This window comes from Anthonomus grandis, chromosome 4 (assembly GCF_022605725.1).
Source record: "Anthonomus grandis grandis chromosome 4, icAntGran1.3, whole genome shotgun sequence".
Taxonomy (NCBI): Eukaryota; Metazoa; Arthropoda; class Insecta; order Coleoptera; family Curculionidae; genus Anthonomus; species Anthonomus grandis.
In genome coordinates, this window is record NC_065549.1 from 39,529,584 (window position 1) to 39,549,130 (window position 19,547).

A 19,547-nucleotide genomic window follows, 5' to 3' on the forward strand; every position below is an offset into this window, starting at 1 on the left:
TAACAGAAGGTTGTGGAAAATAGGGTCGAATTAAATCTATTAGTTGTTGTGTTTAAGAAAGCTTCTTGATATACTAATGAAAACCTATATAATAACTAAAAATGCCTGGTATAACTATTGGTAAACAATAACTGAAACAAATACGTTTAAAAAAGGATGCTGTTACATTATGCACGTATTAAAAAAGGAAAAAGCTATATCGTCTGGTGTATACGATATACCCAAGCGTGTCGTCGACAAATCGTTAAAAACTAGGCAATCCGCAAGACACTCACGACTGAAAATTTTATTTAGAATCAGTCATATCGAGTAATCGTGTCGAGTCGTGATTTTAGAATCCCAGCCCTGATTCTTCTGAATAGGTTGTGCCAAATGTCAATAATTTGACAGATATTTAAAAAAAAATAATTTTAAAAAAGTGTTGTGTTTTTAATCGTTATATTTTGTTTATTCAATATAGGAATAAAGTGAAAAATTTTAGATCACTATAAAAGTTATTAGGGGTAAAGTTAAATAGACGTCTAAAAACCGATTTTTTCTTAAAAATTTTTGCATAGATTGTTGAGTGTGGTGAAAATATACAAAATAGTGTGATAAAAAACTGAGGACGATTGGAAAAAATATAAAATTTTGGAAATTATGAAGTTTTTTTCTACATACGTAATTATTGCCGGCTTGCACGTGGTATTTTAGCTCTTGATTTTGCTATTATAATTAACAAATATATATACAGTGCTTTTTTTCTTACTGAACCGCCCTCGTATGTCACATTTCACGTTAAAGGTTATTGAACATTATTTAGACATTCCAAACGTGAAATGTGAAATGTGACATACGAGGGCGGTTCAGTAAGTCTTTAGAAACCAAAAAGTTAATCTTTAAATCCAAAATTCAAAAATTATAAATTATTTATATATTATTATTAAAAACGTTAATAAAATCGCAACAGTGTATTTTTTTGGCTGTTACTTTTAGACAGGTCAAAACGGAGTCCACCGAGTCCATGTAATAAATATTAAAAGTACTCAATAAAACCTTTTAAATGAAGTAACACAAGATTTCTATTTAATGCATTTATTCAAGATGGCGCTTATGTGTTATTTTGACATTTAGAACTGTCGTTTTTATGTCAAAATAAAATAGTGACGGATTTATTTTCGTACACTGATTTTTACCTATTCAAAAATCATAAAAATGTAAAACGTTAAAATAAAAAAAAATACTTTTTTATTAGGCCGCCATTTTGAAACGAGTTAAGATATGGGTCTAATATTTCAGGGTTATAAAGTACTCATTGAGACCTTTAAAATGAGGTACCACACGACCCCCCTTTCTATTTAAATTTTTTTCTCAAGATGTCGCCCAGCCGCCATCTTGGAATTTACAATTACCTAGTTTACAGTGAAAAATAGTATCTATAGACCAATTTACTTATGCCAAGTTTCAAAAATTTTTTTTGACCCGTTCAAAAAATAAATGGGGGGGGGACTTCAAAGAAAAGCTCTGTATATTGGGGCAATTTTGAAACTTTTTGGAGGCTAAAATTGTTAATTTATAGGATTTCTTATCGCTTTGTACCCCTATAATAACATATTTTGTGATTTACACACATGAAAAATAAAACAACAACCTTATTGACAAAACGGAAGTGGCTTCACTATGTCTCCAGCAGTACTTTTTGGTTTTGTCTGGAACAATTTTTCAAACTCAAATTTTTAGTAGGACGGGTTGGCTGTGAACTCAATTTTATAGATAATAAAAGCATAATATAGTTAGATGTTACATTACATGAGCAAAACACATTTATCAGGTACGGTTTTGCCTTAGTTTCGTCCTTCTAAATTCAACGAGACTATCCGCAAGGTTGTAGCTCTTATAATAGCCGAGATATGACATTTTTGATGCCCATTTTTGGGCTTAAATCTGACGCTCAAAAAAATTACTCAATACTGTAAATCTATTTGCCAATACGCTGAATGCGCATCATCCGCACAATTTCTTACCCCAGATAAATTATAATTATATTAATTTTTGTCATCGTCAAGTTCCCTAATATTAAATGGTTTTAGAAAATTTGTTTGCAAAGCGAAAACTTCATGGCCTATGAAGACGAATGGCATAACGCTATCACTTATAATTTAGTTTTAATTAACATTTTATCAAACTCTGAATTTTCTTAAACTCTGCCATCCGAAACCCGTCCATTTGTTCCTACATCCACCATTATAAATTTGCCCTTGACATATGCTACAGTTAGTAAGATTATGCTGCGTTACGTGACTTTATGATGCGCAGATGTTTTGCATCCACAGCCCCCAAACAATGTAGAAAATTCCATTTTTTATAAAATAAATTTGCTATGGCCTTCCATTCCTATTTCTTAGTTGGAAACTGCAATCGTTTTTACAAATCACTACTAAGTTTTAATGTTTTCACTTATCTACCTTCATGCATTTAGCGTATAAGACTTTACATACCTATCGCCCTACATGTTACAGGAATTATGATACTCAGACATTGCGCGGATATATTAGTCGTGAACTTTAAATCTTCGAAACTCCTTCCTGTTGCCAAAAATCGTAAAGGTTCACGGTTATGAGGTATTGCCTACCTCATAACCGTGTTCACCAGTTCACCTTCTGAACCAGCAGTGTTACTAAGTTATGTAATTCTACATAAGTACTTTCACTCATGCGCAAATCATTTCTGTAATCATGTGGTTCCAAACGTAGTTCTTCCAACAAGTTTGTATGAGTGAATTTAGACCGTTGCAGCAATCGTGCTCCTGTCCGTCGTTTCTTGTTTTTTCATTTTCTTATTTCTTTTAATTTGACGCTGATTGCCACTGCTGCAGCTACTTCCATTTCATTCATTGTACACACAACACTCCACATTCATGACTGCGAACTGCTGTGGATATGAAAAAAATCTTGTCTATCGCTGAGCGACTTGAGCGACTGAGCGAGTTGGGTAGAGGAAATAGAGTTTTTCCTTATGAATTTTCTGTACGTCTGTGGGTAGCTTTATACAACAGACTAAAGAAATGCCAAGCCTCACCTAGGTGCTGGCCGGTTAAATTCTGATAAAAAGCTCCTAGTCCAAGTAAAATCAATCCCATTTTTAAAATATAATGATCAAATCTGTTGAGTGCCTATTTATTTTATTTTTTTGATGAATTTTTAAATAATATCAGTAGGCTCGCGATGTGAACTCAAAAATTTCGACTTAGTTCGCATTACTGAAATGTTCACATTATGGAGATTATATTAAAAATAGCTAAAATTAAAATAAAAGAGAACTACATTGTACTTTATTTATGTTTGTATTTATTGATAAATTTATTTATTACAGTTTTAAGCATTATACAAAAGTTTTATTTAAAAAAAGATGTAATTTTTGTTTGCGCTTTTTTTGCGACAGGTTTAAGGCTAAAAACTTTTCTTCTAAACCTTTTAGTGTAATAATGTCCTTTATGTCGACATAGTTTTGATTGGCCCATTGTGTGACAATTTTCAAGGCTGCAAGAGCCTCCAAATGCGTAACTCTTTTTTCTTCAAAAGTTATTATCTCGCAGTCACTATCTTCTGAATCATTGCTATCGAGATTTTCCTCCACTGCGTCTGTATTTCATTCCTCAATGTCTTTGGGATTATAATCAATCTAAAAATAATCATATCTCAATGAAATTCTAAAACTATTACAAACTTTCTTCTTTTAATTTCCAAAAATCGAAAATTAAAAGGAGTAACTAGCACTAAATAATACCTGTTCAATTGTTTGAAGCAATGTAATATGGTTTCATTAACTGCAGCTGCTCTAACATCATTTTCCCACATCTCTTTTAGTCGAGCTAAAGGTAGGTCATCCTCCTCCAAATTTTTTCCCAAAATATTATTCCAACATTTTGAAATTACTGAAGGCTCTATTTTTTGCCAGGCCATATGCAATTGCATAATAGCATCTCCCAAAGTTATAACTTTTAGAGTCTCAGCTACTCCTTGACCCTTTGATACAATTGAACTTAATAGGCCTTTTCTGTAAAATAGTTTGGTTATTCGCAAAACATTTTGGTCTAATGGTTGAATTAATGGTGTAACATTTAAGGGGATGTAGACAACAAAAATGTGTCCATCAGAAGTTTTTAATTCTTCTGCCGGTGGATGCGAAGGGGCATTGTCTAACAGGAGAACGGCTTTTAAAGGAAGATTTTTTGTGGTAAATTTTTTTTTAAAATGTAAACTTAAAAACTGTAAAACTGTAAAAATGATTTAACCTAAAAACCCAATTTAGTTTTAAAAAAATTAAAAAGCAAACCAAACTTTCTATTACCTCTGGAACAAAATGCTTAAAAAACCAATTTTTAGAAATTTCCTGCGTCATCCAGGCATTTTTATTGCTTTTATAGATGATTGGATTATCAACTCCTTTAAAACATCTGGGTGATTTTGCTTTTCCTAGTACTAAAGGCGTTAGTTTGTGTGATCCTGTAGCATTTGTGCACCCCAAAAGAGTTATTCTTTGTTTAGCTATTTTTAGACCAGGTGCCGTTTTTTCAAAAATTGCAACATAGGTTTTATCTGGCAATAACTTATATAACCAATATAAACCCGTCTCATCTGCATTATAAATTTGATCTTCACTAAGATTAAGCTGCTTCATCTTTTTTCTTAAGCCTTCAATAAAGGGATTTACAAGGTGAGGCTGCGAGGACAACTTTTTACCTGCAATTTTAAGCAACCTTATACCATATCGCCATTTAAATTTTTGAAGCCATCCATCGCTTGCATTAAATTTATCGTTGAGTTTTAATTTTCTAAGTAAATCTAGAGCCTTTTCTTTAAGCATATCACCCGTAACTGGCAAATTTCGTTCACGCTGTTTGGTAAACCATTTATACAGCAAAGTTTCCATCTTGGGGTTTTCTGCACTTTTTAAAGTGCATTTTTTTATTTTATTAGGTCTTAAACTCTCTCCAACAACTTTTAGAATTTCTTCTTCTTTATTTTTAATTGCACAAATAGTTGATTTTGCTATTTGGTATTTCTTTGCTAGTGCAGTAACACTCATACCATTTTTGTGCTCTTCCAACATTTTTGATTTCTCATAAAGAGTTGAACACTTAACCATTAATTTTAACCATTTTAAAAGGCCACTGCGCAAGATGCGACACTCTCTCTTATCTAATAAACACCAACTAAATGACCAAACAACGTTTCAAATGCGTAAACCCAATTGAATAAAAGTGAAGCTTTTGCTTATAAGCAAAAGGTAGGTAGAAGCAAAAGGTAATGCTCTGAGCAAAAGGTAGAAGCATAAGGATTTACTTCTTTACATATGAATAACGATAACCTTTTACTCACGAGCAAATGCTTCATAATAATGAGCAAAAGGTGGCGAAAACCTCAGGTCGAGACTTGTTTAATTTCATGTGATTACGTTTGGCTCAGACTAATAAGCTGGTTCCTTTGTGTCTGTGGTTTCATCTATATTTCTTGTTACTCAAGTAGTAAAAAAAAGCAAAATGACTTCTAGTGAAGAGGAAGTTGAACCACAGAGTAATATTAGTGAATTGAATTTTATTGCACAGGAGCCTCATACCCTGAAATTTTGATGAAATCACAAATTCCAAGCGCAAAGAAAAAGAAAGACCTAGCTGTCGAAAGAATTACAGCTAAATATGAAGCTTTTTTTGGAAAGAAAATCGAAATCACCAAGTTAATGAAGAAAGTTAATAACATGAAAACAAGACTAAAGAAAAAAACCGATATTAATAAAACCGGAAATCGAAAAATAAAGTTATTGGACTGGGAAAAATTGGTGTTCAAAGCAATGGAAGGTGATACAAATCCGACAGTTAGTAGAATTGCAGGTAAGAGTTTTAATTTTGTTGATTTTTTTTTCTTAAATGTGAAAAACTACTGTGTTTGCGTAATCGATTTTTGAGCTAAACTCAGTTTATTGATCTTCTTTATGAAAACGAAGGACGGATTATTAAAACTGAGTGTCATGCCATGTCAAAAGTCAATTGTAATTTGATTTCTAGCCACTAGTTTTCAAGGCAACAATACTTCTCAATTTAATCTTCTGTGCTTGACTTTTTTTCTTTTGTGCCATTTCGACGTCTTTACAGGGGTTTTCACCTAAAACTCCGACCTCCGATTTTCCATAATTGAACAGAGATAATTTAGTTAGGTAAAAAGTAGTTGATAACATGATAACGGTCAAATACAATTTTTGCAAGGACAATTTATTAATCGATATCAGGGACCTCGTAATTACGAAATTTTATAAGTATTATGTACATCCAATTTATAGACGTTTTTGTCATTTACCCTAACTCGGTCGGGTCACTCGTGTGTTTGTAATTCTAACCTAATTTTTTTACAATAAAACTTTTATCACCCTGCAAATAAAAATATTTTTATAGGGGCCAAATCTTGTGGCGTGTTACAAGAAAAAAGTAAAACTGCTGAAAATGAGAGTTCGTCATCATCAGTAACAGAAAGTAACAATCCTGGCAAGCAAAACTATGCATATTCCAGCGTTTCTGCCACACAATCCTCAAAAAGAAATGCATTAGCGACATACGAAACAGACGAAACAAGAAGTTTGACCACTTCAGAGCTGCAACGCTTGGTATTATTAGAACAACTGAAAACCACCAGGGTGCAGAGGGAATACTACAATGTGAAACTTCAAGAAATAATGGAAAAAAGTGGAAATACTGAAAAAATTACAGCTGTAGGTTCCTTGACATATCTGGACTTGTAAACACTTTTTTTTTGGGCATAGTTGAAGTATTTTTTCATTTTGTTTTGTACTATATTCGTTTTTGTTATTACTACATTAGAATTAATTAAAATATTAGAAACCATAATATAATGGTGTTTTTTTGTCCAGTATTTTGTAAACAATAAATTTAAAATAAAAAACATATCTGAGTTTCTTTTCAAACAAATAATTTATTACATACATATTCCTTACTAACTGATGTGACAGAATGAAAAGAAAATAGTAATTTCATCGAACCCTTTATCATATTTACTAACAATAAAAAAAAATAAGCGCTTCTTTTCAAACGGAATCATTTAGGTAATTTGTAACATGTTTTTTACTAAACTGTGTGACACAAAGATGAGTGTTTCTTTCTAAACGGAAATAATATAAGCTATTACATAATTAATACTAACCTAGGTGACACATGGATCAATTTATTAGATAAATTTTGTCTCACTTCCTGTCCTCGAATACGAACATGGTCGTCTTCTAAGTCAACAAAATCGTTTTCATTATTATCAATAAAGAGTTCATCTTCTTGAAAATCTTCATCTCCCAATGTTTTTGCAATGTTGTGTAAAATAAAACATGATATAATAATATTTGGAATATTTTCACTTTTAACACGACAAACATACTTCAAGATTGGAAATCGACGTTTAATTTGCCCAAAGCAGCGCTCGATAATTACTCTTTCTTGTTTCAAAAGATTATTGTAACTCCTTTTAGTTGGATTATCGGGATTGCGAAATGGAATCATGAGCCATGGCTCGATTCCATAACCTTCGTCTCCAAGAAGTACGCTGTTCCTTGTTCTTAATTTACCATAATTTGCCGAACTTCCGAATTTTTCCAAATTCTGCTGTCGTGGACCGATCCTGGCCAACTTACATCAACACTAGTGAACATACATTTGGCGTCACAAGTTGCTTGCACGTTAAGCGTTGCTTTTCCTTTCCGGTTGATATACTCATCACCATGAAAACTGGGTTTTTCTATACCGATATGCGTACAGTCTATGACACCAATTGCAGTTGGGAAACGATATTTATTTTGCCATAAGTCCTTTGCTTCCATTATAGCATTATGAGAAGTAGGAAATATTATCCACTGATTAGCTTGCACAACAATTCTATTAACGACGGTATTAACTGTTCGTGATACTGTTGACTGCTCTACACCAAGCTCCTCACCTATACCTTTTTGGAATCCAGGATCAGCCAGATACCTTAAACATATTTTCACCTTCTGTAAAGAAGAAAGAGCACCACCTCGCGTTTCTGTAGAAGGGCCCAGAAAATTATTAGCTAACCATTCCACATTACGATTTTCACATCGAAATAGACTTTTGAAATCGCTATTTTGTGGAGACGACCGAGGTTTATAATATTTCACCTTTCGCAAATTCACTACTTCGGCCATTGTGAATATTTTAGGCACTACGAACAATTTATTTAACCGATCCGTTATCTATTCTCAGCAGGTGAGTCTAAGTCTGACTAGATGCAACTATTTTGAAGGATATGCTCACGACTGGAAGTAAGAACTCACTTTTATTCATACCATTTACTTTCGATGTAAGCAAATCCTCCTTTTGATAAGCATTTGCTCCGTACTTGTTAGAAAAAGTTTTACTTTGATTATTATTCATATGGAGGGAAGGATTTGCTCTATATTTTGCAAGTATAAGGTTATGCTTCTTTTTATTCATTCGGGCCAATATCCACTAACAAGCCTAGATAAGTCTACACAGGATTACTAAAGATTTCTTAAAATTCACATTATCGAAATATGGGTTTGTTCACACTATAGAATTAACATAGAAAAATATTGGTGTTCACATTAATATGACTTTTAGTTTACCATCCAAAATTGTAAACGGTATTTATGTTATAAGTAAGTGTATCAAATCCTCTACGGTTTATACCGTAGTTTATACCTAGATAACAAGTCATTGTGTATGTAACAATACAATGTATGTACATAAGTATGTTATTGTATTAGTAAAAACTTTTTAATTTTACAAGTCTGAATTAGCAAATTTTCTTTAACTATGACATGTGTAAGTATATTTAGAGTATTAATAATATGAATAAACAGTAAATAAATAAATACATTATTGAAAAATTGTCCATTTCCTCCCCTTAAATATAGCACGTATACTACGTGGTTACATTAGGTTACATTATTTCAACTAAAATATTGATAATAGTCTTCGACGAAGATTATAGAACTGAATAGAATAGATATAGATATGATAGATATATAGAATGACGTCAAGCCGACTACAATATGCGCAATATTTATCGCCGATCGGCAGGTACGTATATGCACCATTAACTTCATTCATAACCTCAAACTACTCAAAATATCAAGATTTCCTAAATATAGTAAATAATACTGATAACATAACAAATTGGAAAAAAGTGTCTGTATTATTTATTTTTTTAAATACAATTTTAGTTAAAATGGCATAATGGAGCCAACAAATCAGGAAGAGCACGGGCTAAACACTCAGGATGCTTTGAATAAGCTTTATATCGAAATTGAGTCTGTTTTACAACAGTTTAATCAGTCCAGGAAATCAAGGTAGATACAAAGTTCCCAATTTTATTATAATTCTATTTATAATATCTACAAAAAGTAATTAAATACAGAGTTCAGAATTTCCTGGATGAACATTTAAAATTTTTAAAACAGTGGAACCTTTGCACATCTGCCGAGCAGAAAAAGTCTGATAAGGGTAAACTGTGGTATGTGAGCCTTTGGCATCTCTGCTACTAAGCTTACAAATAATATCAAATTCTTCAATGTAACAACCAAAAGCAAATTTCCATAGATGCACAATGTAGATTGAGATTATCAAACTTATTAAGCTTAAGTATAAACTTTATCTTCAATCAAAAAAATCTAGATCCTTCTACTAGAGATCCAGATATTGTTTTACATTTTCTTCTCTCAGAACTAAAATCAAAGCTGCCTTGAACATACTCCCGCTCAACTGCTGATTCTCATTCTTGACCAAACCATTGATTACCTTGACTATAAAAGGTCGAAAAGAATTGAAAAGCAAAACCTTCAGCTATTTGATTGCAACCTATCAATTCACTCTCCCTATAATACACTGAATTTGGTAATCTGTTTAATGCTCTTTTACTATTTAAGTTATACCAAAACTGTCTGGGGTCAGTATAGAGCAGCTGAGTTTGAGATATAGATATTGTAACAAATATTTGATTAGGTTTTACATCTTGCTTTAAGATTTGAAAAATTGTTATAGTCAGCCACACTATTACTGGCCCTATACCTCCTGAGAGCTATTTTCTTTTGCCTCATCAGAGACCTTAATTCAGCCGAGAACCATTCAGGAAAGTTTTATATTTTTTCAGAGGAACAAAAAGCATACCCAAAATGTGATAGAACTCTGATACTGCTAAATTTATATCGGATGAGTTTAATACCAAATCCCAGTTGACTCCATATAAGTAGTTATTAATATCAATGTAATCATCCCCTTTAAAATCATAGTAAAACTCTAAATATTCAATATGGACATGCTCCCTGCCAATATCTATAACAAGGTCATATGGCTTATGAGGTTGTGACTCTGAAAAAAGACTATTGTCAGCCAGTGTTACTGAAAGACTGCTGTTGGTAAAAATAAGATCTAGGTAAACAATGATAGAAGTTTAAATAGGCATAACTGTGACCCAAAATTAATCCTGCTGAATTCTGTGGAAAAGCAACTACCTGAGGGTCGTCATTCTCCCAATTTGCATTGGGTATGTTAGAAAATTCCCAAAAATATAGAAATTATTAGAAAATTCTTGTTTGAGAATGTCAACTGTGTGGCAGTGTTTTTCAGAAATCCCTATATCTGAAATTGGAGGTATATACATCCTCCAACTATAAAGACAGAATTACTATATTTACCCAATAAAAATAGTTGCTCTACTGAATCATATGGTAATTTTAACACCTTAGAATCTATATTGTCCCTAATGTATATTCATACACGACCTCCACAACTCCTAGTCAAGTTCCTACCACTAGTCAAGTGTGATTGATCATACTGGAATAAATTGAAAGAATTCAGTGACAATTTGGGATCATTGTAGTCATCTGACAGCCAACTCTCAACAAAGCAGCTCATTTTGCAGATATTATGTGCAAAAGATTTATGTTAAATTTTTAAAGAATTATGTGCTTATAGAAATGACATTTGAGAACAGAATTATACAGGTTCTAAAGAAATTGCGGATTCATGATTTTTTTAAAGTCTGTGTATATTAATTTATTTATTTATTTATTTATAATACAGGAAAACCCCATTAACTGTAAATTTTACAAAGCAATAATATTTACATAAACAACTGTCATAATCTAAACCTACTTAAAAATGAATACTAAAGTAAAAAACACCTATACTACATATACTAGAAACAACCTTAATAATTTATATGCAAGAATGTAAATACAAAATTTTATGCACAATTATGAAGTAAGTGACCTCTTTAGATGCATTAAGGAACTTATGTTAAACACATCAATATTCGAATTGTTTAACAAATTCATATATCTATCCATAGGATTATTAATTCCATAGGATGTTCTGTGGAATGGAATGTTAAAGGTTACATTATGGCGCAACCCGTGATGAGGAACATTAAATCATATGCGACCCAACAGATCGGGGCAATCAATAAGCCTATTAACGATCTTATATATAAAACTAGCACCAGAAATATTACGGCGTTGCGACAGTGTCAGAATAGATAATTGACTTTCAATATAAGAATAGTCATGGTTCTCAATAACAGTTAAAGTTCTATGAGCACAATATCTCAGGAATTTATGTTGAACTCTTTCTAAAGCATCGATATGAATCTGGTGGTATGGAAACCAAACTACAGAGCAGTACTCCAATATAGTTCTTACTAGGGAGCAATAAACCCTTCTTGTTGAAGAGACTGAGAAATATGAACAGTTTCTCATAACAAACCCTAGCAATTTTGATGCTTTTACAGAAATTGAATTAATATGATCAATAAATGTGAGTTTCTCATCAAAAATAACTCCCAAATCCCTAATAGATGCAACATAATTCAGTGGCTCATTATTAATGAAGTAATTGGATTGAAACCGGTTGATCCTGCGAGTGAAACTAATAACACAACATTTCTTAACATTTAAATGAAGATTGTTTTGTTCACACCAATTATTTAAGTGATCCATATCTGCTTGTAGTAATTCTTGATCCACAATACTACCAACCACCCTCCAAAATTTTAAGTCGTCTGCAAACATCAAACACTGACTATACAGGAAACAGTTAACTATATCATTAATAAATAAATTAAATAATAAGGGTGATGTATGCCCTCCCTGAGGGAGACCTGATGTTACGCTGATAGGATCAGAAAGATGTCCACCTACCCTGACCCTTTGAATACGGCCAGTTAAAGAATTTTTAATCCAACTCACAAAATCAACATGAAACCCTACGGAGATCAGTTTTGACAGAAGAATTTGATGATCAATACGATCAAACGCCTTACTAAAATCGGTGTATATAGAATCAATTTGTTTATGATCCTCTAATTTACTCATAAGATCAGATTGGTAACAGATCAAGTTAGTGGCAGTAGACTTATTCTTGCAAAACCCATGCTGTGAATCTGATATTAAGCCTTTGCATAACCAAGAAAGTTGATTAGCTATAAGGCTATCAAAAAGTTTAGGTATTGAATGCAAATACTTCTATAATTATCTATGACATCCCGACGGCCAGCTTTAAACAATGGCACAATAAAACTTTCCCTCCAGGCAATTGGAAATGTGGATGTTTGTAAGGAAGCATTAAATAACAAAGATAAAGGAATGGCAAGAGTACATACACATTTCCTCAAGAGAAAATTCGGAATCCCATCTGGGCCTGCAGTAATCTTGTTAGGGAGTGAGCTAATACCTTCAAATATATCATATGTTAAGATCTTAGTAATGTTTAAATTTAAACCATTAGCGGGACCATTTTGCAGCTGATTATTATCAATACCAGGAGAATAAACAGTTTGGAAAAATTCTTTAAACATGTTTGCAATATCCAAACCACTGGACGCTTGCTTGTCACCATAAAAGAGGGTATTGGGAAGGGTATAATTGGACCTCTTATCATTGATATATTTCCAAAATGATTTAGGGTCATTCTGTAAGCCGGAATCTATCCCTTCAATATATTGTCGGAAGCACAAATCAGACATACGTTTGCATTCAGACCTAAGGCGAGAAAATTTTATATAGTTTTCGTCTGTATTATCTCTCATATATAATGAATGAGCAGTCCTTTTGTTCCTAGTTAACTTTCTAAGTTCAGGGGAGAACCACTTAGGAAATGAGGAAGTTCTATATTTCTTTAAAGGAATAAAATATGCAATTCCCATAGAGAGATATTCATAAAAAACGCTGATTGATAAGTTAAGATCACTATGAGATAAACACTCGTTCCAATTAATTGAGGATATAAAGATATTAAGCTCATTGTAGTAACCGTTTCGGAAATCATAAAAAAATTCTTCATAAGCTAGATTTGAAAAAATTGAGTTATTTGCTGTTGAAATATCCAAATGACACTCATAGCCAATATGATGAAAATTAGCTTCAAAAAGAGGGTCAGAAGCTTTAAGAACATTTAAATCCTTAACATTAGAAAAAACCAGATCTAAAAATACATTTCTATCATTAGGAATCAAGTTACATTGATAAAATTTTAAATAACCAAATCTTTGTGCAACATCTAAAGCTGGGTCACCTCTTGGGCATTGAACCAGGAGACCATGCTCGTCATTGCCCCATGCAGCCCTTGGTAGGTTGTAATCTCCAAACAGATTTACATTTAGGTTGGCATATTGAGTAGTAACACACTCCATGGTTTGACAATGCCAGATATAAGTATCCCGAGGTGATTGTGGAGGTATATAAACACCACCAATAATGAACTTAGTCCCATTACACTGGCATAGAATCAGAATTTGCTCAATACGGTCCTCTTGAATAGAAATGCACTATAATAATACTAATAATTTAATTTGCTATCCATTTAAACCCATGTATTTTTTTTATTTGTTACCAAAAGGTTTCCTACATACAAATGTGGTTCTAGAGATGAAATTAAGAACTATTGCCCAATTGCTATTGTGAGCTCTATTTCTAAAATCTTTGCATTAATTATCTTTTTAAGTTATTTTGTCCTATTTAGAAAATAGACAACAGTATGTAGAGGTTAAGGGTGCCAGGTCTGATGTTTACACTAGTACCTCAGGAGTTCCAATTTGAGACCTCTGTTATTTTTGGTTGCCATGAATAAAATTGCTTCTGTTTCTAATGATTCACAAAAACTACTTTTTGCAGATGATTTTAAGATTTACATGGAAATTACTTCTCTAGGTGATTGCATCTCTAGAGAGATGAATGGTGTAATGCAAACTAATTTCATTTTAATAATAAAAAATGTTCAACAATATGGCTGACACTTAACAAAAATATAATTAATTATAGCTAAAATATTAGCGGTACCCAGCTTGAACATTCCAGCAATGAAAATGATTTAGGTGTAATTGTTGACTGTAATTTAACTTTTACCTATCACATTATTAACACAGTTAATGAGGCACACAAAATAATGGGTTTCGTTATTAAAACTACCAAAAACGTTAATGCTTAGTGTTGCTTAAAACTGTTTGTTAGTCTGGTTTTACCGAGATTATAATATGGAAGCATAATTTGGTCTCCACAATATGACGTCTCGATTAAAACCATAGAGCGTGTACACCGCAAATTTTTAAAATATATGTTTTTTAAGAGATTTGGATATTATCCAAAAGAAAGGTTATAACCATAATTTGCTTCTGAAAATATTTAACAGATTATCCCTAGAAAATCGGCGCATTAAAACATCCCTAGTGTACATTTATACAATTTTAAAAAATATGCAGCCATTCATCATTTGTGTTTGTAATACCAGACAAAGAAACATTTTTCATCTGGATTATCCTAGAACAAATATATACAAGAACTCACCAATATATGAATGTGTGAATATTTTAATATTTATGCCTCTGATCTTGATATTGCGATTACAGATTTAAGACATTTTACAGGAATTATTGACATTAGACTTTTTGCTTCTCAGTCTCAGGCCTGATATGTGATAATATAAATATGGGTAATTATAAATACTTAAATATATTATAGATTATAAGAAATATTTTAAACTTTTTATTAAGTTTTATTGTACCTTTATCTGCTAATATTATATTTGGATTTCATTTTAGAGTAGTCAATATTATTGTAGTAGACAATAATATGTTATAGGTGGTATCTGTAATTGGCTATATTTTGATGAAATATCTGGTCTCATAACCAGTAAAATTAAAAGAAAAAAATCCAATTCATTTTTAAATAAGTAGAAAACAAAGTCCATTGCATTCTTAAATAAAAAATCAAACAAAAATTCAATACAATTCATATAAAACCTTGATAAAGAAAAATTTAGTTCTTGATCCGAGGGCGCCTTCTGGACTTTCTTCAAATCCAAACATAAAAGTGCAGGTATACCATCATCAATGACACTAAATAATGCTATTTGCCACATAGACAGGGAATGGGACACTTTTGTTTTTAAAGAAATGAATGTAATTAATGCTATTAGGAAGTTAAAACCTAAAAAATCCACTGGCCCATCTGAAATTCCATCTTATATTTATAAAGGTTGTGCTCAATTTTTATCTAAACCCCTAGCTTATCTATGTAACATGTGAATTAAACAGGGATAATTTCCAGACATATTAAAGTTATCAACCATTTTGCCGATCCATAAAAATAACAAGAAAAATTATATTTTAAGTAATAGGCCAATAAGTTTGCTAAAGAGTTTGTCCAAAATATTTAAAAATATCTTCTATGATGATTTATATGAACATATAAAACATCAAATTAACAAGTGTCAGCATGATTTTGTCAATCGTAAATCCACAGTTACAAATCTCTGTATTCTCTCAGAACAAATCTCTCAGGCAATTGAGTCGAATGAGCAGTTGGATGTCCTGTACACTGACTACAAGAAGATTTGAAAAAGTCAATCATTGTATACTGTTGAATAATTTGGTTATTTTTGGTTTGTCACAAAAAGGCCTTTAATTTAATTAAATCCTGTTTATCAGGGAGAACCAACAAGGATAAGGTTGGAAATTGTTTTTCAAATAAATATTGTATCAACTTCAGGGATTCTTCATGATAGCACTTGGTCCCTTGCTGTTCCTATTATTTATTAATGACCCTCCTGATTATATCTCTTCATGTGCAAGTATATTATATGCTGATGATTTTAAACTATATAAAACCATATCTGTCAGGGAGGATACTATCAAATTGAAAAGTGATTTATTCTCTTTTGTTGATTGGTTGAAAAGTAAGATGTCCCCTAATATAAAAAAATTTGCAATGCTCACTTAGCATATACTATATACTCACAAAGCAAACTATTTTATTGAAGATTATTATATTGATAATTTCAAAATGAAAGAAAAAATGCTATTAAAAAGATTTGGGGGTAACATTTCGGAGGAATAAAAGAGTTAACTATCACTATACTGAAATAGTTAATAGGGCTTAGTGTGCCTTGGGTTTTCAAAATTGGCACTATAATAAAACTCTATAATGCCCTTGTGGCATGGAGTATGCGTCAAATATCTGGTCCAAAGACTAGATATAATCAATCAATGTTTCACTTACATTAGTCATTTGGGATGGTTCTAATTGGTTTATTCCAAAATACAACAATATAATATTTACATTTTTATTTGGTCACTATTACTAACACTAGGAATGTTTTTATTATCACGATTTCTTAATACAGTTCTTGTATCTGCGTCCGGTTCCAGATCAACTTTAATTGGTCAAGTTTTAACCTGTAAATATCATTCAGTTATTTATATACATAATCTTTATATCATCAATGTTTCATTCAGCTTGTATTTAATCTTTCAACTCAGTTACATTGAAAATTATTATATTTTTTCTGTCCATATTATAAATCCTGTATTTTTTATATTCACCAACATTAAAACTTGAATACACTACTGAAATATGCACTCATACACACTACATTTCAGGAGTATATTGCTTTATCTGCTCCATCTTAACTTTTGTTCTACTTTTACAATTTAACCAATTATCCCTGAGTTTAAGCTTTAAGTTAGTAAACTTAAAGCTGTACTTTAAGTTTACTATGTCTCCTTACAATATTGGGTATATTAAACAGCTTTTCTGTACATGTTGTACTAACAAATAACATTTATCCAGTAGCCATTTGTATAAATTTAATTTCGGATACCAAAAATTTTAGCTTTGCTCTCTTTAAAGGCATACTGCTTAGTGCATTCGTAGGAGTGTATTTCCTCCCATCAGATAGGTACAATATGAAAGTATGAAACACTCCAACAATATTTATCATTAATCTCATAAGTAATAATAACAAGGGGCAACACTGTTGACTTGTATTAATTACAATCAGAACAGCGGATTGATTTACTCCTTATTTATGACAAAAAACACTAGTTCCCAATAAGAAACTTCACATTTAGAAAGGTCACTTAATACATACTAATGAAAAAATTGCAAAAAAACACGTCAATTGTTTATTGTTTAATAATGCTGTTTCTATTAAAACTAAAAATAATTCTTTTACAGAAAATCAAAAAAATGGGCATGGATAAAAGATACTCTTAGTTCCACAAGCAGGTACACCACAATTAATTGGATCTCAGCCACCTTCCAGCTTTGGGCTTCATTGGCTTTAATTCTTGGTTACTGGATGGATGGTGATAATGTTGAATTATATGAGGCATTTATCATCTTCGTTTTATTAATTATTAACTTATCCGTTGAGCTGTATGACAATAAATTAAGACATAATGAGGTAAGATTGGGTAACTAACTAGGCAAATCATATGATTTGCTACTTGTCATCAATTATTTCTAGATTCCTAGACGCGTTCAGATGGTCCTTGACAAGATGAAGAAGGAAATTAATTATGTTGACTGGAAAGCAGATAACTACCCAAACCTTTTTACGCCATATTCACCTTGCATTACTTTACAATGGACGTATAGGGATGGCAAACTTGTTAACTTACCATGGGCACTTTTAGTCAAGGATGATATTATTCTAGGTAAATAGGTTTTTTTTTTATTTGAATCAAAAACTGTAATAAAAGTATTAAAAAAATTTAAAAGGTAATAATTAAATCAGACCCACAGTTTTTTTTGCTTCACTGTTATTTTCTTGATACTTGTAATATACCGTTACTGTTTTTAGTTTTTTCTAATAAATAATTTATTATAAACTAACGTAAAATGTACTAATAGTCAAAATTGCAATTACTGAAGTATAGGGTAAACCTGCATTGCCTCTATTTTATATTAATATATTCACATTATTTAAGCACAAAAATATGACTCTTTAAGAGTCGATAACTCGAAACCAGCCGAAGATAGACCTCTAGTACTTTTATAAAAAAAAAAACACTTAGAATTTTTGAAATATTAAGATTTTTGTGAAGCCTTTGAAGAACAACTCAATAACTCCACTGCCATTGTATTTATGAGAATTATAAATAAATATTGTTTGCATCTTATAACATATTCTTGAAATTCTTATTATTAGGTAATTCCTTGTTGTTTCTTTCAATCTAAGTAATGTTTTAGCAATTTATACCTATTTTTGTTATGCTTGTTAATATTTTTTATTTTTGATCTTGTTTACTAAAGCAAGAGTCTATTCATATCGACGATCACGAATGGTAATCGGGCTGCATTCTTCTATGTAACCGCCAAACCGTCCGTTCGGAGTTTGCCGAAGAGTGAACAATATGGAACCGACGAGTCAGACTTATTTATCGGGTACATATACCGGATGATGTGCACAGCATAATACGGCATAGAAAATCCCCATGTAAATTTGAAGGGGGCCAAATATAGGCTTTTCCATAATCTCCGTTAACTTTAAAGAAGAAGTTGTAATGGAACATTTTAAAGAGGTGGGTAAAACAAGGCCACAGAACAAATTTGGATGATTTGTGTTAAGTAGTTTTTAAATAAAAATGCTTGCCTTACCAAGATTTAAAAAAAAAATCTTTAGAACTTTTTTTCAAGTTAACAAATTAGCACATATTTGACCTACTTTAAATTTATATGCGATATCCCATAACTTAAGAAGATGCAACACTCAGTATTTGATCGCCTTATTGCATATAACAAAATCAAATAATTAATAAAATGCTTTATCTGTCATCAAATACAGTTTCGGTTAAATATTTTAGTTAACTATTTTTTCTGCTTCGTGTCCCCCCTATTGACTGTCCTTTTAAAACACATGCATTTAAAGAATGCATAGCTATTTTCATGTGAACTTTTCCACCTTCGGAGGGTCTTCCTAACAAACTTCTTTTTCCAGTAATGGTAGTTTTTCGGCGACTTATGGTTAATTAATTATTAATTATTAACTTCCGTTGACTGTACACTAATTTTAGTACCCCTTCTGGTGATTATTTTCTTTTTACAAAAACTCGGCAATTGTCTTTTATGTTTAAATGAAGTGTGAAGTCCGCTCAGCAAGCGGGAGTTGATTTTCCATATTTGTTGGCATTATCGAGATAGGCTGTCACTGCTGGAACAAAATTAATAGGGTCATCAGTTAAATTCTTAAAAATATG

General features: G+C 31.7%; 1 protein-coding gene across 4 annotated transcripts in view; it reads left to right on the forward strand.

The window, feature by feature from the left end:
- Positions 1–9,163: 9,163 nt before the first annotated feature.
- Positions 9,164–19,547, forward strand: part of LOC126735592 (transmembrane protein 94) — a 105,177-nt gene continuing 94,793 nt past the window's right edge. For all 4 annotated transcript variants that reach the window (XM_050439630.1, XM_050439631.1, XM_050439632.1 and 1 more), the window contains exons 1-3: positions 9,164–9,366; positions 17,524–17,752; positions 17,816–18,005. In XM_050439630.1, coding sequence (XP_050295587.1) covers positions 9,254–9,366; positions 17,524–17,752; positions 17,816–18,005 — 532 coding nt within the window. In that variant the 5' untranslated portion in view covers positions 9,164–9,253. The remainder of the gene's footprint in view (positions 9,367–17,523; positions 17,753–17,815; positions 18,006–19,547) is intronic.